At 34.8% G+C, this 26,310-nt stretch overlaps 1 protein-coding gene across 1 annotated transcript in view; it reads right to left on the reverse strand.

The window, feature by feature from the left end:
* Positions 1–4,179: 4,179 nt before the first annotated feature.
* LOC306874508 (signal-induced proliferation-associated protein 1-like) overlaps positions 4,180–26,310 on the reverse strand; it is a 57,505-nt gene continuing 35,374 nt past the window's right edge. The window contains exons 9-16 of the mRNA XM_079424618.1: positions 24,290–24,564; positions 22,441–22,821; positions 21,200–21,329; positions 18,644–18,767; positions 13,523–13,621; positions 13,280–13,364; positions 12,616–12,694; positions 4,180–7,553 (exon numbers count right to left, since the gene is read on the reverse strand). Of these exons, the coding sequence (XP_079280744.1) occupies positions 7,410–7,553; positions 12,616–12,694; positions 13,280–13,364; positions 13,523–13,621; positions 18,644–18,767; positions 21,200–21,329; positions 22,441–22,821; positions 24,290–24,564 (1,317 nt within the window). The 3' untranslated portion in view covers positions 4,180–7,409. The remainder of the gene's footprint in view (positions 7,554–12,615; positions 12,695–13,279; positions 13,365–13,522; positions 13,622–18,643; positions 18,768–21,199; positions 21,330–22,440; positions 22,822–24,289; positions 24,565–26,310) is intronic.

Consider the following 26,310-nt stretch of genomic DNA (forward strand, 5'->3'; position numbering starts at 1 on the left):
CTGAAGTCCTGAGATGCTCACTTAAGACCATGCTTTGGCTGGACCAACCTGACCAAATGCTATTTGAGCATAAGAAACAACATTTCTGACAGAACCACTATCATCAAAGATGATTGACAATTAGCATACAGTTTGGATTGGTGGTATGGTTCTGTTCTGGGCAAAAACTCCCTGCCCATCCCTGCAGCCTAGCATGGAGAAGACCAGAGAGAGCAGTGATAACCCCCCTAGGGTAAACAGAACAGAAACAAATGTAGCAGATATCATTAATGACATTTTAATGTAACAACATAATTCAAGATAAAGGAGTCTGATTCAACACGGAAAAACAGAAGGCCAAGTCCTGACTGTGGATGAAAGGAGTAGCTGGGGATGGAGGGGGTAATTAGCTCCTGATCAAAGCGATAAAGCGTCATTTTTCTATAGGTAGACATGCATCAGTTCATGCAAGCTTGCCTGACGTGACCTGCCAAAACTAACCCCATATAATATAGCTTGAAATAACTATATGTTTCCTCATGCCATTTATGGTCAGTGAACGAGCGGCGCCTGGTTGTTTCATCACAACAAGGCACAGTGACGTTTTCCAAAACCTTCACTCTCTCTGCTCCTCATTGGTGGAACAAGCTCTACTTCTATACTTAGCAAATCAGAACTTATGATGTCCCTCAAAAACAGGAAGCTCAGGAGAGACAGGAAGCTCAGAACATCTGGGGATGAACTCCATGGTCGTGACAGGAAGCACAGGAAACTCATGGATGTCGGACAGTGGGAGGGCTTTGCTGCAGGGTTCAGACTGGGCTCTGGGCTGCTCTGGTGGGAGTTCACTGGTGTTAATGATGACAAACCTGGGACTATAACAAGGATGCCTATCCCTCTTTGCTCCTCCTTCCTTTAGTGGTCCGTGGGTGGTGGGTGCTGCCTCCAGATAGAGGTGCCGTCTCCGTGAAGTGAGAGTGGATTTTATACAGTACATCCACTGTGAATGACTCAGAAGCAAGGGCAAAATCAATGAAATTTTAAGCACAATCAATTTGGTCTCAAGGCAGGCTTGTTAAGTCCATGCTTAAAAATATCTTTATTGAAGTCAACAACATTTGGCGTTCAATTCACATAGAGGCGTAAATAAATAAATACTCTCACTTTGTCATAAAAGTGCTGCCTCTTGAAATTATAAGAGCTATATTTAGGGTTCTGTATATTCTTGAGTTCTGTGTCCATAACATTGCAATGTAAAGTGACCAGATTTCTGAAATGGACATTTCCTAGTTTAGTGGTCAAAAGAACATTGATATTTCACTGGTTGTTTTATCTATGAATTAAAAAAACGGGGCAACAATTGCTATTCATTATTATTAGAATTAATGATTATAATGATTATATTATATTCATATAATGATGAAGCCCTGAGCATTTTTAATACAAGTCTCCAAATATCACACTATGAAAAATAGTAGACCTACCTAACCATGGCCAACAGCAAACATATCAAAGCAGCATTATAAAAAAAGATCACATTTCAAAAACACATTACAAAAATAAAAACAAAATCTATTTAACATATATTTTCAGACTTTTTTTTATCACAAACTGTGAATATAACTACTGTTTCAAGTAATTTTTTTTTAATTTATAAAATGTTATGTGCTATTGGAAATGAATCAATAAAAATGAGAAATAAATAAATGGCATGAGCAATAAAATAAATGTAAGTTAAAAATAAATAAAATAAATGTAAATGAGAAATATTTAGTATGTGCATTCTACCAATTTAATCGTTGAACTACTTTAGCACAGATACTGCTGGTCAAATATTACTCCATTGCAAGTGAAAGTTGTAAAGACAGATTTTTATAATAGTACAGAAGTCCTTGCTTTTAAAAGAACTTAAGTACCAAATGTAAATTTCCTTTTTTTATGTCAATGCACTGTTTTATTATTGTTGTATGTAATACTTGCAATACCTTATGCCTCTGAAGCAACTTACAATGCATTGCACCCACTAAATACACTAACTAGCTTGTAGTATATCTTTGGAATAAAGAGCTTTTAGAATGTTAAAAACCTACAGACTGCATTCAGACTGACACGAGAAAAAAAATCAAATCTGCTTTAAAACCCAGCAACACAACTGCAGCTGTATAACTTTACAACAGCAACACTGCTTCAACAAAAAAGCAAAACAGCAACAGGTTTATTTGACATCAAAACAAACATTCAAAAATGCTCTCTAATAGCTCTCGAGGTGCTTTAATGTCATGCAAAGAAGGGTTTGTGCAGCACTGCTTCATGTCAAACACCTTTTGTGCTTTGTTAGGAGATACTCAACAGTTCTTCTGTGGCTTTACAGGTAATATTTATAACTGGTCAGTGTTAAAAAAAATGCTGGGAAATCACTTCACGTAACCCTTATTTATTGCCTATTAGTAATCACTCTTGTAAGGTTACGTGAAGTCTAAAAAAAAAAGTTATGTTTTATAAAATAAAAAAAATCACCCGCTGACTTTCAAAGCTGCTACAAAGTAACAACTTTCTACTTCAAGGACCTCAATAGAAATAAGTACAATATTTGTCTTTCAAATATTGAAGTTAGTCTTAAGTTTCCAAAATAAATAAATAAATAATACTCAAGTACTTAAAAAGTGTATTTAAGTACAGTAATCAAGTAAATGTAGCCTACTTCATTACTGTCCAACTAATATTTAGGCTACATTTACATTTAGTCATTTAGCACATGCTTTTTTCCAAAGCGACTTATAAATGAGGACAATGGCAGCAATCAAAATCAACAGAAGATTGTAATATTGATATTGTTTATACTTATCCATGTACTTTCACCCACATGCTATAGCTAAGATGTGTATGTAGGAATTACTGCGTGACGGTGGGACTTTTAATAACGTTTAAAGTTGCATGCAAAGCAATCCCGCACCGTTCAGACCCTGTTATACAGCAAATACAAACAGTATTACTGTAATTTAATATGTTTATAAGTTTCTACCTTGAAACAGATAAATTGATGATTAACAGTCCATGTCAAGTTCTTCATGGCACAAGTTTTGGCGCTACTGATTAACCAGTGTAGCTCTCAGCACTTCCTGTTGGAGGAAATAATCACTACACGATTGCTCAGGTACACAGGCAGTTAGTCTGGCAGTTTCGCAGTGTATTTGATTTAACAGCTTTATCTTTCACCAATAAATTAACCCCTTTGACTACACACAATTTAAGTAATATTACAAGCTAAATAGACCACAAAAGGTTAGTTCACCCAAAAAAATAAAGTGGCATGTTTGCATTTACCACAGTAAATACTTTTGACTTATCCTTCAATATAGTAAATGTTTTATCAAAGTACTATAAATGACATATTTCTGACACCAGCTCATACGGAAACAAGTTCAGTTTTTATTGCCAGGATCCCTCAGGTTCACAATACTTGATCAATCCCTATTAGTTCAAAGAAACAAGTACAGCTCCAGTGATCACCATTTCTTTGTATGTTTTGACTAGACGGCATATTCCTGTCGGTACGGTCATAATTCTTTCCAGATATCATAGACCAGTGTGCATAGTGTGTGGGTTTCTGGTTTGCCATACACTTACATTTTTAGTTTCATGTGACAATACCAAGTGCCTGCTAGTGATTCTGTTTTGGGAGCAGATCATTTATGGGATTGGTTGATATACTGCTATTTATTGGCAGATTTGGCAATTTAGAACAGTCACTGACATAACTACTAATAGGGACTAAGCTTAATCTGTAAATCTGTCCTCGGGCATGACATGGCTAGCAACATGACATAAAAAAGAGCAACACGTCTAAGGATGATCGCTCACAAAGTGGAAAATGCACATTCTTAGGAGTGGTTTGGATTGTTTGTAAAAGGCTTTTAAATGCAGTCTGCAAATGCCACAGTTGTAGTGGAACAACGCAAAATTTGGCACTACAACAATCCACTCGCAATTTTCCAAGTTTATCTGCATGATTTGCATTGCTTGATTTCCTGGAGTGGCTGTGGCTTTGCTCCTGTGAAAGCAGGCCGTATTTTAAAAGACCTTACAGATGTTTCAGTGCATAATATAAGCATCGGATTTAAAGCAAGAGGACCAACATTTTGTAAACAACAGTAAAACTGAATTGTAACACATAAATCAAACAGTAAAGCATTAGCATATGATGAAAAGCATTTATGGCTTCATAAAACACCATACCATAAAAAAAGACAGGGATTAGTTTGACATATACAAACCTGTCCCTTTAAAATACATTTAATCACAAACGTGTTTGAAAGTAATTTAGGCTAAATGCATTTGTTTTTTGTTTAGTTTTTTTTTTGTTTTTTCTGCAGATGAAGCGTTCCTGATCCAATACATAATGCAAGTTATTTTTACCACTTGGGTCGCCACAGCAGTCCAAGACTTAACATTTCAGTATCGAACACAAAAGGTAAATTCACAATACAGCTTTAACAATAAAAAAAAATTATGATAAAACTGTTAAGAACATGAAAAGATGGAATGTCACACAATTTCCAAGCAGCCACGATTGAGTTCCTTTCCAGTGTAATTTCAGTAGGTTTCCACTACGGAAAATGTCTTAACGATTGATAATATTCCAGTAAAACAAAATATGACCTGCTATCACGTCATGCCTTAATATTCTTACAATTTAAAAAAAAAAAAACATTCATTGATGCTCACAAATTTGCATCCCTTCCAGTTCAAATATACATATCTAGCAATAACATCCACATTTTCGAGATTAATAAGTTATTACATTTTTATAAATACATACACAGATACAGAAGGTGGCTTAGAAATTACTTGTCGCACTCGCGTGCTTTCACAGCCTCCTACGATCTAAAAGACTATGTCGCACACAGATGAACAGGAAATAGTTATTTTACATTGCTCTTTTGCTATGTAAATCCCACAAAATGCATCAATGATTGCATCAGTTTACTTCTTGTCTCTCTGCATTCATCAAATTCTCCACTAATGGCAACAACTAAACTCCAGTTCCATCTGGATACAGATTTACACACATCAGAGGGAAGTAACACTTATTTTGGCTCTACACTTTTTCACAGAGAGGAATAAAGATATAGATTTATAATTTTATCATAATACATCAGAATCTGCTGGTACCAGGTTATCACAGTGACTCTAAAATAAAAAATAAAAAACATTTGAAGGGGAGAAGACATGTATGATGTACAGTAATGTTGAAGGATGGTTATGTAACATTTCGTTTCCCTTTGCGGTGGTGTCGTGCGTTTAGTTTTCATTCGAGTGTGTGCAGGCAAGAGTCCAGTCATTTTGCTCTTCTTCTCGTCACATTATCAGTGCACATTTAGGTGAGGTAAAGAGTGATATTTGGGTGCAATATGGAAAATAAAAGACAAAATAGCAGTTTTATAAATATATGCTGTCTCACAGTTCAGCATAAAGCACTTTGTGTGAGAACAAAGTAGAACTGGTCTGGCTGCATTCTTTATAAATAGAAATGCTCTATTTTAAGTCATGCTTTCCTTAGTAACTTAACAATAAGAACTGCTTTCTTCTCAAATCAAGAGCCCTACTTCATCTTCAAGCAGGCATCTGCAAGGCTCATTCAGATTCAGTGGGATCAGGCATAAGGCTTCATACCAAAAAAAAAAAAAAAAAAAGGAGAAAGAAATTTCAAGATCACGTTAGACACTTTGTCCCATTACTAACATCCAAATGGACAGTTCTACAACTGTGAAAAGGCATGAAATGAGAATTTTGTCTCTGATAGGTGTCATAAAATATACAAAGTCCAGGGAATTATTCCAGTGCTGAAATATGATGACTCAATTCTGAATTCAAGTGGCTATTTAAAGCAGGAATTAATTTTCACCTCAAATAGTCAGTGCTAAAATAAGAACATTCCAGGTTCAGGTCAATTACCATAGAAAATCATTTTGACTTGTCTGGCATGTTGTACCCTTGTGAAAAAGACATACACTTTTAAAAAGTTGTTTTAATACTTCTTACAGAATTAATATACATTAAAAGTATAAACTTCAGTGTGAACTGAATGTACTAGTTTTCAGATGTTAAATGCAATTAAACAAAAATGTATTATAGTAATAGTTCAAATTTATATTAAATGCAATTTATAATTGATGCAATTGCAATTAATTTATATTAAATGCAAAAAGCACTTTAGAGTGCCTTTTTGATCCACTTAAGTAGCATTTCTTTTCATGTAATTTCATAATTGTCTTGTATTTGGAATATGGTTAAAATGTACTGTCGAATGTACTGATGAGCATTTAAAATAAACTAAAATATAATTTCTATTGAAACTTGTAGGTCATGTATTTAAATATATTTGTAATTGCACATTTGTAATTTAGTACATTTAAAATGTATTAACTTTAAATGCAGTATTGAATAACACACTAAAGTTAAAATTATAATTAACATGTGCTTTAGTATGTTAGTCAACATATCAAATTAAGTTCTTTAAAACACAACAAAGGATTATTGAAACTGATTTAAAATCTACTTTAAATGAAAACTTTTAAATTGACATTGTAACTTTTTAAAAGTGCACTAAAGAAACGTGATGAAAGTGTTTCTCTTTAATTACACTTACATTAAATTGCCTTTTATGTAATATCTTATCTGCAAGTACCTTTTTGTTTTTTAAATATACTTTTAAGATTTGATGTACAAGTGCACATTCAACACAATTAAGCACACTTCTTTTTCACAAGGGTAGTCACAAACAAAAAAAATGAACTAGTTCACCAAAATGCACGTATTTTATGATTTTCATGTTAGCATATTCACTCTAAAGATAAGCAAGAAGCCTTTTACCTACTGCCAACAGAGAAAAGGTTAGAACGGGCTCTATCTATTTCTGATACTGTGATGGTTAATAGAGGGTTACAATCACACTGACATATTAATAATTTTCCTCTAGTATATATACACTTAAGTTCATAGTCTGAAGCCACTTGTTTCAACACAAATAAGGTGAATGTATTGCTCGGTATTGTTCACTATGTAGGAATCTGATGAAAAATACTTAAAGATAATATGATTTTCCAAAGTCGAATCTGACAGTTGTAAATAATGATAATTGAGATCAGATCTTGCACCAAAAGGCTATCATTGTTAACAAGCTGTCACAGTGATGGGACTACTTAAATCTAGCCCTGAAAACCTTTTAGGGAGCAACAGAGATGTTAATTCTAAGTATAGTTTGAGTAAGAATGTACGTAAGCCGGCCAGTTTGTTTTCGTGAACTTTTCTAGTAAGGCTTATCGATGGTCTTGTCACTTAAGAGACATTTTTAGGGATTTGCTAACATTTTCATTGGCCTTTTCATGCGTCTTCTGATATTTCTTGCTGCCATGGTTTGGCCTTCGATGCTAGCAGGGTTTGTTGACGTTGCAGAGCAGTTCGGTGACTTTAATGAGCCGTGCCACGGTGCTTTGGGACTCCTCCTGCAACCGCTGGTTGTTCTGCCTGAGACTTTGCACCTCTGCTTGCAGCATTGCCTTGTCCTCTTTCTCCTGTGGGAGGCAATCAAACATAATGACTTTCAGGGACGAGCGTTCTCACTCTATATTGGCAGGACACATCCACGCCACATGAGGGGTTGCTACAGTATGTCTGAATATGTTGGTGGAATGACAGAGAGGAAGAAGACAATGGCTGAAGCTGGGGAAAGGATGGCTTGCTTGGCTTGCACATACAACAAAATGCGCCACATTATTACATGCTGCAATGCAAACCCTGATCCTTTGATCACTTGCTATACAAAAAACTAATATAACTGCATGCATTTTTATATGCAGTTTTGCATGTATAAGTGTTTGGTGTCCCTAATATTATTAAATATTTTTGAAAGAAGTGTCTTATGCTCACCAAGGCTGAATTTATTGGATCAAAATTAAAACAGTAATATTGTGAAATATTATTACAAGTTAAAAATAACTGTTTTCTATGTAGGCCTAAATATATTTTAAAATGCTGAATTTTTGAAAAAAATAAAATAAAAAATAAATTCTTACTGACCCCAAACTTTTTATATATATTTGATTGGCTTTTCACCAATGGCAAAGAGATTAAATATCTATATAGTTTAACAAATTTAACTTGGAATGCCTATTTAGTAATTACACTGAACAAAATTATAAACGCAACATTTTTGTTGTTGCCCCCATTTTTCATGAGCTGAACTCAAAAATCAAAGACTTTTTTCTATGTACACAAAAGGCCTATTTCTCTCAAATATTGTTCACAAATCTGTCTAAATCTGTGTTAGTGAGTACTTCTCCTTTGCCGAGATAATCCATCCACCTCACAGGTGCGGCATATCAAGATGCTGATTAGACCGCATGATTGTTGCACAGGTGTGCATTAGGCTGGCCACAATAAAAGGCCACTCTAAAATGTGCAGTTTTATCACACAGCACAATTCCACAGATGTCGCAAGTTTTGAGAGAGCGTGCAATTGGCATGCTGACTGCAGGAATGTCCACCAGAGCTGTTGCCTGTGAATTGAATGTTCATTTCTCTACCATAAGCCGTCTCCAAAGGCGTTTCAGAGAATTTGGCAGTACATCCAACCGGCCTCACAACCGCAGACCACGTGTAACCACACTAGCCCAGGACCTCCACATCCAGCATCTTCACCTTCAAGATCGTCTGAGACCAGCCACCCGGACAGCTGCTGAAACAATCGGTTTTCATAACCAAAGAATTTCTGCACAAACTGTCAGAAACCGTCTCAAGGTAGCTCATCTGCATGCTCGTCGTCCTCATCGGGGTCTCGACCTGACTGCAGTTCGTCGTCGTAACCGACTTGAGTGGGCAAATGCTCACATTTGATGGTGTCAGGCCCTTTTTGGAGAGGTGTTCTCTTCACGGATGAATCCTGGTTTTCACTGTACAGGGCAGATGGCAGACAGCGTATATGGCGACATGTGGGTGAGTGGTTTGCTGATGTCAACTTTGTGGATCGAGTGGCCCATGGTGGCGGTGGGGTTATGGTATGGGCAGGCATATGTTATGGACAACGAACACAGGTGCATTTTATTGATGGCATTATGAATGCACAGAGATACCGTGACGAGATCCTGAGGCCCATTGTTGTGCCATTCATCCTCGACCATCACCTTATGTTGCAGCATGATAATGCACGGCCCCATGTTGCAAGCATCTGTACACAATTCCTGGAAGCTGAAAACATCCCAGTTCTTGAATGGCCAGTATACTCACCAGACATGTCACCCATTGAGCATGTTTGGGATTTTAGAGTGGCCTTTTATTGTGGCCAGCCTAAGGCACACCTGTGCAATAATCATGCTGTCTAATCAGCATCTTGGTATGCCACACCTGTGAGGTGGATGGATTATCTCGGCAAAGGAGAAGTGCTCGCTAACACAGATTTAGACAGATTTGTGAACAATATTTGAGAGAAATAGGCCTTTTCTGTACATAGAAAAAGTCTTAGATCTTTGAGTTCAGCTCATGAAAAATGGGGGCAAAAACAAAAGTGTTGGGTTTATAATTTTGTTCAGTGTATTTTGACAGCTTAAATTTAAAGTACATCTTAAGTGCCTTGAACTACAGTCAAATACAACAAATAATAATAAGTGAAAATTAGAAAATCACTTAACAGGATGGCCACACTTACTATGAACCTTATTATACTGCTCTGGTTTGTTCATACACCCTAAATAAATAGCACAAACAAAATAAAAATCTAAATGTCTTTGTTACTTTTGATCAGTTGAATGCATTCTTAATAATAAAAGTAATCATTAAGCAATCTTAAAAACAAAATGTGCATAATGGAGGACTGACAGACAATCATACAAAATATCTACAGGTTATTTCTGCCAAGTGAATGCAAGATCACCTACAAAACCGATGTGGGGGGGGGAAACTAATTTTTCGACAGTAGACTTTTTGAATACATTTCTGTATATTGTAGATTGAAGATGCAAATTAGTAGCTTTTATTAGTTATATTAATAAATCAGGACCTGCATGCAGATTAGTTCTTGATTGCAGAAAAAAGAAAAAGGAAAAAAAAAAAAAGTCCAAATGTGGCATCAGACAGACATGTGGCATAAAAGCATTCATTAAGCACTGGGCATTCATGCATTTTTAATAATATTCATGCATCCTAAATTATATTAATGCATAAAAAAACACTGAAAGAGCAATGATGCCTCTAAACATGGTAGTAATTCATGGTAGACTGTTGCCTGTGCATGTATAATAATCATATTTTATAAGGCCACACTTTTCTCTCAAGGTGACCGAAGTCTTCAGTAGACTATGATTTACCTAGATGATAACTGTGGGACAAGATGCAGTCAACCATGCTCACCCTCGCTTTCCCTTCCTGACCTTATGCGGATAATAGGATCAAACAAAAGAGAACTGAGACCCTGGATCAGCTATAATATTCATCTTGACTCAGGGACCTTAAAGCTATAATATAATATAAGTGTACATGCACTTTTAGTCATACAGTTGTGAGTTGGTGTTAATGGTCTGCAGTAATTCTATAATGTTTGTATGCGTGTGTGTGTGTGTGTGTGTGTGTATATATATATATTCACACATACACTATGACACGCCTACTCTGTGTGCTGACCAGCCAATCACAATTAACCTCAAACCTCTCCATTTCCTAATATTCATTGTAGCGAATGAGCAATAACAACAAAACTACAACACTAAAGAAATTTAGCCCCCATAAGCATGAAAATTATTTTGGAAAGTGTGTAAAATGTTCTTTGTGTCGGGATAATTCATAAGTTAAAGGAACGTTCAGGTTCAATAGAAGTTAGGCTTGGCGGAATCTTTCACAACTTTATGGCAAAATTAAAGCAAATTATGCCAAAAATGCTGTCTTGTTTCGAATCCAGGCGCAGTAATCATTAGTCATCAATGATTAGTTAACGCTCTACTTTAAATCATTAGATTTTTATTATACTCCATTTTGCGTTGTTGTAAAATAGGAAATAGCAAAAAAAATAAAAAGATTATTTTTTCCATTCCCCAATAAATGATTAGGTTACACTTTGTCTTAAGGTGTCCTAGTTATGGTGTAATTATATATTTAAGTACTGAGAAATATTAATTAACAACATGCGTAGGGTTAGGATTAGGGTTTGATTAAAGGTTAGTTGCATGTAATTATACATAATTTACTGCGATTACTGCAGTAAGTACATGTAATGTGTAACAAGGACACTAAAATATTAGTACAACTTATTCCAACTTAACACTGTATCTTAAAACTGGGCTATTTCAAACCAAGAAACTGAAGGTTGAGTCATTTATCTAAATGAACACATCCCTTTTAATGAAGAATGTCACATAAAAATATGTGGTAATACTTTACAATAAGGGCCCATTAGTTAAGGTTAGTTAATGCATAACTAGCATCACCTCTTTCACATCCTTCAAGGAATAGTTCACTTTAAAATGACAGTTTGTTGAAAATTTACTCACCCTCAGGCCGTTCAAGATGTAGATGAGTTTGTTTCTTCATCAGATTTGGGGAAATGTAGCATTGCATCACTTGCTCAGCAATGGATCCTCTGCAGTGAATGGGTGCCGTCAGAATGAGAGTCCAAACAGCTGATAAAAACATCACAATAATCCACAAAAATAAACTAAAATAAGTCCATAATCCATAATGATGCTTCCTCCAGTGAAAAAGTCCATCCCCTGTTGTCCTCTTACATCAGAATCCACCCATATATTTGTTTAGAGGTGTTTAGGACTGATTTTCTTGTAAACGGTGCATATTCCTCTCCTGATTCAGACCATACAACTTTTTCCCCGAAGAAAGCAATTTTATGGATAGAGGACTCGTATTTTAGCCAAATTTTAAAACGTCTTAATTATGGATTTTTTCTTACAAACACACAGCTTTTCACTTCTCAAGATGTTAACTGGTGGACTGGAGTGGATTATTGTGGATTATTGTGATGTTTTTATCAGCTTTTTGGACTCTCATTCTGACGGCACCCATTCACTGCAGAGCATCCACTAGTTAGAAAGTGATGCAATGCTAAATTTCTCCAAATCTGTTCTGATGAAGAAACAATCTCGTCTACATCTTGGATGGCCTGAGGGAGAGGACATTTTGAGCAAATTTTAATTTTGGGGTGAACTATTTCTTTCATTTTGTTGTTAATCAAGTGAGAACTGTCACACATGTTGTTGTTGTTTTTTGTTACTGATTGAGTAAAAATCTCATGCTCTACTTGCCTTAACTGCCATTGGTGGGTTAGTGTTGAGAGTGAGCATGGCTGCCCATTGTCCCTCCAGCAATCTTCTCATCTCCTCTGTTCACCCTGCTCAATGACAAGACAGGTTTCTTTTGCTTGTCCCGCCCTACCTCTACAGTCCCTCTGTGTGATTGGCTCTGTGAAGTAGCAGTGGCTCTTTGAAGTAGCGAAGAGGGCAAGGACTGGACAGGGCAGATATACAGACAAGGATGGGTGGATGTATTGAATGGGAGATATTTGAAGGGGTTACAGTGTGGGAAGTGTGCTGCGACAGAGAGAGCTGTGATGTGACAAACCCACAGAGGACAAAGTACCTTTTGGAGGTCGTCCTGCAGTCGCTTCAGCATGGCCTCTAACTGGGACACTTTCTCCTCAAGGTGACCAGGCGAGTCACTGCGAAGGGAGGGAGAGAAAGAACAAAATGATGTCCAGTCAAGCGTTTGGATTAATTCTGAAGTCTCTTCTGCTCACAAAGGCTGAATTTATTTGATCAAAACAAAAAAAAAATACAGTAAAAACTGTAATATTGTGAAATATTATTACAATTTAAAATAACTGATTTAAGGTAAGGTATTATTATATGATATATATTTTGCATCATTTTCTGAGAAATACACCTGTGACTTATTTGGCCACTGTTTGAACATTGACTTCAAAGGTGTTCTTAAAGTTAATATTTTTCAAATATTTTGAGCAATTTTGTTCTTCCGAAGTTCTAAAGTTAAAGCAAGAAAGTGGTGTATTAAAGTCTGCACTCAGAAAATGCAGTACAAAATACTGTGAATTAGTATAACAATTGAATTATATTGTAAAATGTAATTTATTCCTGTGATCAAAGATGTATTTTCAGCATATTTCTTGAAAGCTGACACAATTAAAGTTCTCTTTGAGTTGTAAAGGAACATTTGCTAAACGCCTTGCCTCATGTTTTGAGTACTGAATAATCTAATGTCATAGAGTTCATGGTGTCAGCCTCACCTGTCCTTGATATCTTTAAAGTTGGTGTCTGTCTGACCTAGCAGGGTTTCTGGGGATGCTTGTGATCCATCTCCCGACTTCCGGTCTGAAACCCAGCAGGAAACGACATTGTTAATATTCCATCTCGTCACAGAAAAGTAACCAGACCAGCTCTTTTCAGTGAGCAAACTACACTGACTCACTCCAACTCACACTTTCACATGTTCAAACACATTTCAAACACTGAAAATTGCCATTTCTCACCTTCTCGAGACAGAGCCTCCAGAATGCTCCGACAGGCGTTGGCCAGATCAGAAATCGATTGCCACTCTTCCTCAGACGAATCTGTCGTCTCTGAGAGAACTGAAATCAACAAAAATATATTGTAAAAAGGCTTTGTGGAGTATTTAGATTTATTATTTGTTGGTATCTACGATAAGTGTTTTTGGTCTCGAAAAGACAATGATAAAAAAATCTTTTGAATTCTTTAGTCAACACTGACCCAGAGAAGCAACTGATGATTTTGAATGATTTTTCAAAATTGTGAATAAAACTAAGATTATTGGAGTACGTTTTACATACTATTGACACGTTTTACATACTACATACCAGTCTTTATACTTCAAAAATTAATGTTCAAATCAATGTGTTACATGCTGTTTCTTTATAATTAATTGTGAAATTTACTAGCAATTTCCTAGTTAAAATAGTTTCTACACCCTTTTTTTAGCATAGACGGTCAAATTTGTAACTGCTTGGAGTTCTGTGCATAAACAAATACATTATGGACATTTTTGGATCACTAGATGGTTTATGACCTTCTCCGTTCTCTATTAGATTTATTCCCAATGGATGTGAAGTTATTACATCTCTTTTTAATCAACCAATCAACATTTATTTATACAGCCCTTTACAGCACTCAAGGTGAACCAAAGTGCTTTCCAATAAAAAGAGAGCAATAAAACAAAAATATAAAACCAGTAACAAAAATTACATAAAATACACAAAAATGTCACAACATTGCTAGATATTAAAAGCCTGTCTAAATAAATTAGTTTTAAGCTTAGCTTTAAAAAGACCCAGGTCAGTAATGGTGTGCATATTGGGGGGAAGCTTATTCCAGAGTCTGGGCCCAGCTACAGAAAAAGCCCGATCACCCCAGTGTTTGTACTGTGACCTCGGTACTTCCAACAAAAGTTGATTTGTTGACCTAAGAACCCTGTTTGGCTGATGAAAAGCCAGCCTCTCAGTTACATACAGTGAAGCAAGGCCATCGAGAGCTTTAAAAACAAACAATAACATTTTAAAATCAACTCTAAAAGAAACTGTAAGCCAGTGGAGTGAATAAAGAATTGGGGTGATGTGCTAACGTTTACGTGTATTAGTTAAAAGACCAGTTGAAGGCGATTGAGGGACGACTGTGAGACACCAACATAAAGTGCATTACAGTAATCTAATCTTGAACTGATAAAAGCATGAATAGCTTTCTCAAGGTCAGAGCGATTCAAAAAAGGTTTGACCTTGGCCATAAGACGTAGCTGAAAAAAAATAGCTTTAACCACGCTGTCAATCTGTTTATCAAATTTCAGGCTACTATCAAAAGTCACCCCGAGATTTCTGACAGTTGGTCGAAGCTTGGAAGTCAGCACATCAATGTCAGAAGTTACAGACTCTCCAAATAAAATATATTCATTTTTTTCCTTATTTAGGTGAAGGAAATTTTGCTCTAACCATAATTTAATGTCGTTAATGCAATTAATTAATGACCTAGCTGCGTCAGCATTTTTTTGTCTTATAGGCAAATCAATTTGCAAATCATCAGCATAGCAGTGAAAAGCTCTATCATGCCTAGCTATAATGGATCCAAGAGGCAGCATGTAAAGTGAAAATAAAACGGGCCTGAGAATAGAGCCTTGTGGCACCCCGCAAGAGAGAGAAGTGATGGAGGAGGACGAGTCCCCAATCACCACAGAAAAGGTTCTGTTAGTCAAATATGACGAGAACCACTGAAGTGCAGTGCCCCAAATGCCAACAACATGATTAAGGCGAGACAGAAGGACTTCATGGTCCACTGTATCAACGGCCGCCGTGAGATCAAGTAGCACTAGAATAACAGGGCACTTAGCATCAACAAACCGAGCAATATTGTTGGGCACCTTTAACAGTGCAGACTCAGTGCTGTGCCGCGATCTGAATCCAGACTGAAATTTCACAAAAAAATAGTTACTTTCTAAAAAAGAATGTAATTGTATAAAAACAACTTTTTCTAAAACTTTTGAGAGAAAGGGCAGGATGCTCCTGAGGGACTCTGGTTACAAAGCGGACCAATCACAGCTGTTGTGGTCTGTGGAGATGCAACATGAGTTACACTGGAGAGACGAACGGCACAGGATACACTTTAACCACTGCAACTTTGTAGAGCTTACAGCATTAATCTGACGGAGAAGTGTAAGGCTTTTAATCTGTTTTTAAATCTGAATATAGTGTTAAAAGTTATTATTTTATTTATTTTTTACAGTTTATATGTACGTCTAAGTGAAAGGCATTATGTAGGATGTATGATGACTTATTACAGAAATAATAGTTCAAAAGAGTGAAATGTAATGTTTTCTGACACTTAATTTCATGTTAAAGTTAAATATAAATGTATTATAGTTGAAATGTATATTTAATTCAATTAGCTGAACTTTAGAGTGCTTTTTGATACACTTAAGTAGGACTTAAGCACATCTTTATACATCTTATAATTACTTCTATTGTCTTTGAAATATGGTTAAAGTACTGCTGAATGTACTGACAAGTATTTAAAATATACTTTAAATGTAATTTCTACTGAAACGTGTATGTCATGTATTTAAATATATTTGTAATGATGAGTTTGCACTGAAGTGTACTCTTTTTTTTAATGATTTAAGTGAAAAATTAATTTTACATTATTGGAAAGTGCACTGTTTTAAAGTATACTTAAGTGTGTTTATAGACATGACAGTGTCTCTCTTTAAGTCAAGAATAAAAGTGGCCTTTTGTTCTATTTTAGTAATATTATATAATCTGAAAGTACAGTTTATAAAAAATATAATTAGGATTTTAAGTAAAGACAACTGCTTTTGTTAGCAGTATTTTTAGCTGACAAAGTGACCTGAAGTTGTTAAAGCAATCAGCACCATCTGTTAGTCTGTCTGTTTTATTTTTTTATTGTATTTAATTATTTATTTAAGTTTTTTTAATTAATTTTGTATTTTTTGCCACATTAGGCATTATTTCCCTTTGGTGGCTGTTTTATGTACAGTACAGTAAAAGTTTCTGGAGAAAGCTTCATCCTCGGACAGACCACCAAAAATGGGCTATTTTCCTAGTGCTGATACTACAAATCAAATCTTTCACACACATGAAAATATAACGTTTAATTTATCATATTTATATGTGAATATAACATTTTAACTGCTGTTAGTCTTGGTGTTTGAATTGGACAAAGTAAAAGGTAGTTCATACTGACAGTCTGAGTTTGAGTATTTACACACAAGCACATATGCATTTTAAAGGAGGGCCTGGAGAGATGTAACCACTGAACAATCAAGGGGCAGAGGCACAGAACAGATGGCCCAGAAACAGTGTCTTTGATTTGAGACCGTTTAATACCCTTATCCCAACCAGCCCTAGCCTAGCCCCCATCTGTCTGAGCTTTACACTCATTTGAAAATGTCAGTGCCGTTCAGGCCATGATTCGTATCTTTTAAAGCTTGCTGAATTTGCTTATGGAGGGGAGGTTGGTCGTAGATCAACTTATTTTTAAACAGGCAGCATTTACACTACAAGGTCTCAGAAACAAAAGAGACAATGCAGGAGTAAGGGAAAATGAAACCTCCCAGAGGAAGAGGAGGAATGGAGCCTCCATGTAGCTAAAGACAAAAGAATATAAAGGAAGATGAGGTGATGAACAGAGCAAAATACTAACAGATAAGTGATATAACTAAATACAATATATCATGATATCTCATATCAAGTTATATATAAAATCTATCTATCCATCCAAATAGGAGAGAGATGGCATTATCAATAGTAAGTGAAAAGCTGTCGGATTTTGCCAAATTTGGTTTAGAACCAGGCTTTGATTTCATCTAAACAGTCCAAAATGGAAGGAGAAAGAAGAGTAGAGGCTTGGAGGACAAATAGAGCTGGGTATTGTCTGCATAGAAATGGAATTTAATACCAAATTTCCTAAAAATATGACCAAGGGCTAATACTGTGGGTAGATAATAAATAAATGAGGGCCCAAGCCGAGCCGATCCTAGACTTCTGGAGGGCCTACGCACGGGGGGGGGGGGGATAGATACATCCCATCTATTTATGGGATGTATTTGTCCGTGTTCACTCCGTCTCGAATCGTGCTCGTGGAAAGCGCTTGAAAAATAGTGTCTCTTCATCGGCTCGCTATGCTTTCAACTCGATTTTTAGTCTCGAGCAAGATTTTTATGTTACATGATTTGACAGATTTTTACATAGAAAGGGCGACAGCGCACCACATTAAAATGATCATTCATGTTTTCATAACCGCTGGCCAAATTAAAAACCGAAACTAAAATGAAATCATCTTTGAGAGCAAGAGGGTCCCCTGGTGTTTCGGGGGCCCTACGCAGCTTGCGTATTCTGCGTATAGGGAGGATCGGCTCTGGACCCAAGACAGAGCCTTGAGGAACACCAGTAGTAACAGATGTGGAATATGACCTAAATGTATCTTTCTATTTATATTTTTAAAATATAAAAAGCACTACAAACAAAACACAACTTTTGCCCCAATTTGCATTCTGGATGAGTCAACACTAGAGCAAGTATAGTAGTTTTGTTGTGTGTTTTGTCATTTTTATTCATTTATTTTTTTAATGTGTCTATATAGCGTCTATTAATCTTTTTATTTTAGTTTTAGTTAATTTCAATCAAATTAAAGTAAATGAAAATGAGAAACATTTATTAGTGTTGATAAGTTCCTCTGTAACCATGTGTATGATCGGTAAAATAGTAACCATGTGTATGATCTGTTCAGATTTGCACACATTCCAGCATTTAGATTAAATGAAAGAACTCCTGCTGCTTTTCAATTAATTACAGAGTTAAACCTCTCATGGTTTAATATATCTAAAGATCCCATCTGTACTTGTAGAAACTGCACTTATAGATTACCAATGAAGCTGAGATAAAGCTTTATATGTTTTGAAGCCACATAGTCACTGTAGACGTACCTATAAGAATGATTATTTAATAACCCACTGCAAATAATGGCCTGCTGTAGTAACAGGGGTGCGAACTTATAACATTAACTACATGAGTCATTTAAAAATAATATGTTTAACCTGTAATGTTATTGTGGTAACATTAAGAAACACTTACTCTTAGTGATGGAGTTATGGAGGCTCAGAGCTCTAGAGTTTCTTTCTGCACTTTCCATGCAGGAGGATCTCAAGGTCACATCACTGACCGACGGCTGCTCTTCAGGTCCCTGATCACACACAAACTAGACAGAGAGGAGGAACGAAATCATCAATGAGTAGAAGTGGCAGTATGACCAAAATATCATGGTAAATGTATATAACAATGCATTTGTTTTGCTTGAAATTAAACCTCAAAGTTATGGTACTGTCATATATGTATGTAGTAATTATGCATACAATGTAATACAGAGAATTAAATGCTACAAATTAAAGGTTCTTTCAAATGAATCAATAATCGTATGCATCTTACTTTCTCTTTTGTCCCACTGAGTACAAAAGTACTGAGTAACAGTTATACATATTTAAATTTTATTTAATGGATGCAAACTAAAAGCTTATATATATATATTTAAATTATACATAATTAACGATAAGACTGGTATCATTAAAAGACAGCTTTTATACAGAATGAAAAATAAAAGACTCAAAACAATCAAACAAACATTTCCTTCATTTTCTCTTCACATATTATGCATTATCATACTTTCTCTTTGGTCCCACTAAGTACATTGAGTATTTATTTATTAATTAATTTGAATATTATTTGATGTGTGCAAACCAAAAGTTGATTTATTCTTTTAATTTACACTTAATTACTGAAAAGTCTGGTGTCATTAAAAGCTTTACACTGAGTTAAAAAAACAGTCAATCAACAAACTAACTAAAAAATAAATCAACAAATAATTTTTACTCAATGCACTCAGTTGGACAGAAGATAAAGTATGATGAACATGAACAGATAAAAGACAGGAAATAGAGGGAGTGAGAGAAAGTGATTTTATGAGGGGAAGAAGGGAAAGGATGAAGTGGGAGGAACAGAAGGGAAGGAAAGAGAGAGAGAGTGGGAGACGGATCTGAGAGGTTAAAACCCTTCTGAAAACACAGCAATCACTTTCCAAATACAGAGAGTTACACAAGCAGGATCCATCAGATGCCCTCTGCGTGGGAGACCGATACTGAACACAACGGCAGCACATCATGCCATGATTCAGGTGCTTCAATGCAAAGTGTTCATGTCCTTAATATTGTTTCTAAGTAAGCTGGACAATCAGACGTGTACCGATTCACTTGTTTTCACCATGCACAGGTTACAAATGCAGTTGCATTAATCTTGGAATATGGATTTCAGAATCGAGAATCATATGTTTTTGTCGAGAATCTATTTAAAATGCTAAAATATGAATGAACCGTGATCTTAGAATAATTCAATATTTTAAAATACGTAAATGCTAAATTCAGGGTTCCCATGGTCATGGAAAAAGTAGGGAATTTTAATTATGATGATTTTCAGACTAAGAAATCTCATTGGAAAAAAAATTAAATATACGGAATACTTTCCTAAGTGTGCTTGGCTCTAAATTATTTTATTATGATTTATTAATATTTTAAATTAGTTTTTTAATATTTTCAGTTTTACTTTAAATTTAGTTAAAGTTTTAGTAAATTGGATGTGTTTTTTCTTAAATATATATATATATATATATATATATATATATATATATATATACACACTGTTTTTTATATTAATGTTTAATTTTAGTTTATTCATTTTTATTTTAGTTTGACTTATTTTAGGACTTATGTTAAACTAAATGAAAATGAGAAATATTGCCTTGGGAACTAGCTGAAAAAATACATTTAAGTTTTTTTATATTTTATTTTATTTCAGTTACATTTTATTTTAATTTGAAGTATTTTTTTATATTTATGGTTTTAGTTTTAGTTAACTATAATAATTTTGGTTCAAAATGACTTTCATTAATTCTTTTAGCTTTTAAAATGAATTCTTGACTGAAACAAGCAATTCACGGAATAATAGAGAATTAATTATTATAATTATAAAATTAAAATCTATTTTTTAAATTAATGGAATATGGAATAAATTCGTAATATTTTATAATAGTAATTCGTTTTCATTTTAATATAGCCATTTAGATTTAATTTTAGGATAGTTAGTAAGTAATTTTGTTGTGTTTTTGTTTAGTTTTAGCTCTAAAATATTTTATCAACACATTGCATTTGTTACATTTCCAAGCACATGTGTTTAATGTGTTTACTTTCATGCTGCTTGGTGAAAAACATTCTTAAGTAGTTTGTCTTTTTCTTACCTAAGAAACATTAGGAGAAGCATTTACATAACCTAACAATTCATTTGAAAAAAAAAAAAACAGAATAAAAACAACTGAACTCGAATTTAATTATTCTGAACTTGAAAAAAATAATAATTCCTGAATCAAATCGAAAACCTACAAACGGGTTTGTTCCTATAAAGTAATGTATCTGTGTGAAGAAAGATGGGCTGCTATAAGATTCCTTGTTTCTGTGCCTGCTGTGATCACATGATCATTTCTCGCTTGTCGTGACAATCGGTGCATTCAATAGGCTGTTTCTCCCATCAGCTGTAAAACAATATACAGTGTCTTAATGAAAAGAGAGCAGTGTGTGCATTAGATACCTGTTCCTCTTGCTCCAGAGGCACTTTGGGTTTGACTGCCAGTATGAGGTCAGGGGTCTCGTCCTGAAGCTCTCCAGGGTTTTCATAGATGTGCCTGTTTGCTTTCAGCCCCACATTATCATATATATGCCTGACAGACAAACACATTCATAAAAGAGAAACATCAGTTAAACAGAATAAATAAAAGATAGAATAGAATAGTAAAAAAAATGTTTTTAAATTAAATAAAATATTTGTGTTGTCTATTGTGCTTATAAATACGAACACTTTCCAATTAAAGGGGTCGTACATATTATTGGTTACTTTAATTAGAGAATATAGACTTAAAAGAATATTTGAACTGAATGTAATAAATTTAAGGCACTGCATGTTAACTGTAATTAAATGCCATAATATATTGCATGCAATTAGATTAAATTTAAAGTGCTTTTTGACTCATTCAGGTAGGACTTTATATGTAATTTTATAAATACTTCTATTGTTTTTGAAATATGGTTAAAATACTGCTGAATGTACTTACAAGCATTTATGATAATTTATGATACTTTAATGTCATTTCTATTGAAACTTGCATGTCATGGATTTAAATATATTTGTAATTACACATTTGAAATAATTAAATTTATTACATTTAAAATGTACTAACATTAAAATATAATATCCAATAACACACTACAGTTAAAAATATTTAAAGTACTTGACATGTGCTTTAGTATGTTAGTCAACACATCAAAAGTACTTCCTTATATAATAATAAACAATTATTAAGACAACAAAAAGTTGTCATTATTACAAAGTGCACTTTTTTTTTAAAAAAGTTAAGAAACAGTATATTCAGTGTTTACAGTTAACTAAAACTAAAACGATCAAAAATCAATTTTCGTTAAAATAGAAGAAAATATACTGTAGATATTAGATGAAAACTTAATGTAAAATGTATTAAAAAAATGTAGCAGTAATGAAACTTATTTTTTAAATAGTAGTTTTAATAATTTTAGAATAAACAAAAAAATTCAATGTTGCCTTCACAATTAAATGGAATAAAATAAGTTAAAAAAGCACATTGCAAAACTACTAACACTAAATGGCACCATGCCAACTGAAAATACAAAATTAAAACATTAATAAAAATATAATGACATATAAATAATACTAAAACAACACTGTTGCAAAAAGGTCATTTTAGAAGCATGATTTAAGGAATACTAAGTTTCTGAGTGAAATGAGAGAAATCTGTATACCCCTCAATGATGTCCTGGTACGGAAGGTGTCCTTCCAGCGAGTAGCTCCGTGTGAGAGAGACAGGGGTGACTTCAGGGCTCTGGCTCTTCATGCTGTCCTGCAGGGAAGTCGCCCGTAAGAGAGGCAGGCTGGGTGGAGAGAGGAGCGAATCTGTTTCCATGGGCTCTGGAAATCCCGTCTGCTCCTCGTGTATCTCCTGCTTTGGAATTTCCCTGTCTGTCATCTTATTTTCAATCTCTTTCTTCTCCTCTTTCTCCTCTCTGCCGCCATCAACCTCAACTTCTTCATCGTCATCCAGAACCCAGGCCTCGCCTGACCGTCCCTCTCCGGATTTGCTCTCCGCGTCCTGGATGGCCTTCTGGTAAAGCTCAGAGAAACTCCTGAACTCAGACAAACACAAGAACAACGGGAAAAGAAAGTGAAGAACAACAAAGTTTCAGCTCATTTATTTCAGCGTATGCATTTCACTGTTAGTCATGGATGAAGAGATCAGTGCTGCTATTTTGGTTTTCTTTTTTGATGCATATTATGTAATCAAAGACTTACATAAAGCATGTTGAATAAGTCGCTTTATATAGGATTTGAAAAAAAAAAGACATTTTAACATGATCTCTCTGTGTGTGTGTGTGTGTGTGTGTGTGTGTGTGTGTGTGTGTGTGTTGGATGGATCAATAAGCATTATGAGAGTTGAATGACATCTGAGTAGCTAAAGTCTGAGTAGACTAAAACATGTTCATATCAATAGAATGAGGTCTGTCCTTCATTCATTTGCTCCCTCCCTCCTCCTCTCTATCCATCTGTTTCCCTCCCTAGGGCGCATAGATAAAAATATACAATACAAATGCATATGTATAAATAGATAGTTGGATAATAGATAATAAGATGTTAGGTAGACAATAGGTAATTAGATAATAGATCATTCATGAGGCAGTATAATAAATTGTGGCAGATGAGTAATGTATTGGACAGATATTACAAAAAGTGGCTTTAAAAGTCAATGCATTGTCAGTCCACAGCAAGTGCAATCAAGTTTGTCAGCCTAATTATTTTCATTACTTAAATTAAACTTAATTTTAAAGTTTTTGGAATAAAAATGCTCAAAAGTGACAGTAAAGACATTTATAACGCAAAAAAAAAAAAATCAAATAAATGCTATTTTTATAACTTTCTATTCATCAGAGAATCCTTGGTGGAAAAAAAATGTTTCCACAAAAATATGAATCAGCAAAAACAGTTTTCAACATTGACTATAATAAGCACAATTATTAATAATTGAGCACCAGTAATAATTGATCATAATTTCAGCAGCAAATCAGCATATTAGAATAATTTCTGAAGGATCGTGTGACACTGAAGAATGGAGTAATGATGCTGAAAATTCAGCTTTGATCACAGAAATAAATTACATTTTACAATATATTCACATAGAAAACAGTCCTTTTAAATTGTAATAATATTTCACAAATTACTGTTTTTCCTGTATTTTTTTTTTAATCAAATGCATACAACCTTGGTATATGGAATTTTCTTTCCACCATGGGATAAAACAATTTTTTTAATTCTGGAAATTATAAAATATAAATTATTCTGGCTTTCATATTGGGAAGCAAAGAGACTTCTTTCAAAAATGTAAAATAAAATTCCTTATCAACCTTAAACTTTTGAGCGGTGGGTTTTGACGGGATTAATCATTAATTACATTATCAACAGCACTCAACTTACAGCTTACTATATTTAACTCTTCAGCCCACTTTTCTCTAAAAATCATGGCAGTGTGTGCATTCTTTACATCATCCCCCCATTTTATCCACTTTCTTTGATACACAAATGACCCATCACCTCAATTACCTGCGTGGTTTTCCGTTCTCGTCAGGAGGAATGACTGTGATGTGGATCTTTTGAGCTGTGCGGAGGAGTCGGCTCCGCTCTTCCAGGCTGAGGTGCACCAGGACCTGTCCACAGAGACGAACCACACGAGCCCCCAGCTGCAGCCCACCGCTCTCCGCGTATCCGAACCGCTGGAGCTCCGTTACAAAGCCTTCCTCGCTCATCAGGAAGCCCGGCTGTCCGACACCATCCCGCAGGGGAGTGACCTCACGCGCCTCACACCCTCGCGTCACCAGCTGCGGGGAAGTACAGAAGCATCATGTTAAAACTGCACACAGCACATTATAAAGAGCACCAAGTCTTAACCCTGTAAAGCCGGACATATGAAATAATAAACCATTAGACACAATGTTTTTTTTTTTGTTAAGTATCATATTTGATATATCAGGTTTTATAGCTTATATAGTCTGATAGAGTGAGAATATGGAGGAAAAAACAGCTCAGTTTTCTTCAGAGACTCAAACTGAGCAAAAATATAAATATTTGGTGCAGACGCTGATATTTGTATGGACAAAAAGTTGATGCAATTCCGATAAGAGTATAGCACATACTCGCATAAAATTATATAAATAGTATTATTATATCATATCATTGCTCTTTTGTTGATTTTGATTGCTTCCATTGTCCTCATTTGTAAGTCGATTTGGATAAAAGCATCAGCTAAATGACTAAATGTAAATATCCCACGTTACCTAATATCTCCAACAATATTTCTTTTAAGATGGTATTTCAATGCTTAGTTTGATGATCCAAACATCCAGTGAAAACAACATTTATTCAGACACGCTATAGTTTAGAAATGGTAATAAAATATGACAAGAACTCAGAACCATCAGAACAAATCTTGATAATGCCATCCTTCTGTCAGACTGTCTCTCAAATGAATTAGGTTGAATATCTGTCAGCTGTCAGCTGTTAAATTTAAGTACACAGTTAGATAATTCCAATGTAGGTCAACCAGTTACCAAGCAATGCTTAATTTTGTTCAGTATGTGGTGTAAAAAGGTTGCATTAGCAATTAAGTAAAAAACACTTCAGCATAACATGGTCAGGTCAAAGTTTTGGTCCCAAATTGTTTTCAATTTTACTGGTAGTCCTCTGTGTGATGAGGTTTTTTTTGCGTATAATATGCCACAGTTTACTTTATTTGCTATCTTCACTTACATAAATGAACTATAGTGTCCTGCACCCACTAATAAAAAAAAAAAAATCTAAAATTATATCTGGTGTCTGAATAATTTTTGGTTTGACTGTACAAATGCAATGCAATACAATGATGATTGAGAGATGAACAACTAACTTTAGGGGTACAACAGCTTGTTTTTTATATATTTGATTTTAAATACTTGAATGGCGACCGAGACTGTGCTTTCAGGACCATGGACAGATCTCAGACTAGAATTGTCGGCTAAAAGTAATTCAATAGCCATTAACTTTCATAAACCAGTACATAACAGGTTTCTATTGCTGCAAGATAAACCTGGGTGGTGGAAAAGTAGGGATGGACTATCTTTCCACACTTCAGATAAAACACACATTTTCAAATGTAATTGCACAATATATTGTTGTCTTATTAAGCGAAATGATTGGTCTGCACAAGAAAATGAACATTATTTACAATATTATTACCTGTAATCCACAGCCTCAGGCAAACGTGGAATTCTGATTCTTTTCCGCTAACTGGTTCTTTTGGACAGTTTGTTTCAATTAACTTGTTCAAATAACTGATTCACTAGTTTATGCATGTAAACATGGATGTTTTACAACGTCTAAATCATATAAAGTGAACAAACTAGTCTTCATCAGCTCACCTTTTTACATAAACGTAAAGCATTTTAGCTGATTTTCACAAAACTTTAATGGCCCCCAGAATATTTTGTTGTCTGAATATCTGAACATGCAATACATCAAAATAAAGATAAGATAACAATCTGTTTTATTCTAGCTTCAAGCATTGTTTTTTTTTTTTTAAATCAACACTT

Source organism: Barbus barbus (assembly GCF_936440315.1).
Source record: "Barbus barbus genome assembly, chromosome: 1".
Lineage (NCBI taxonomy): Eukaryota > Metazoa > Chordata > Actinopteri > Cypriniformes > Cyprinidae > Barbus > Barbus barbus.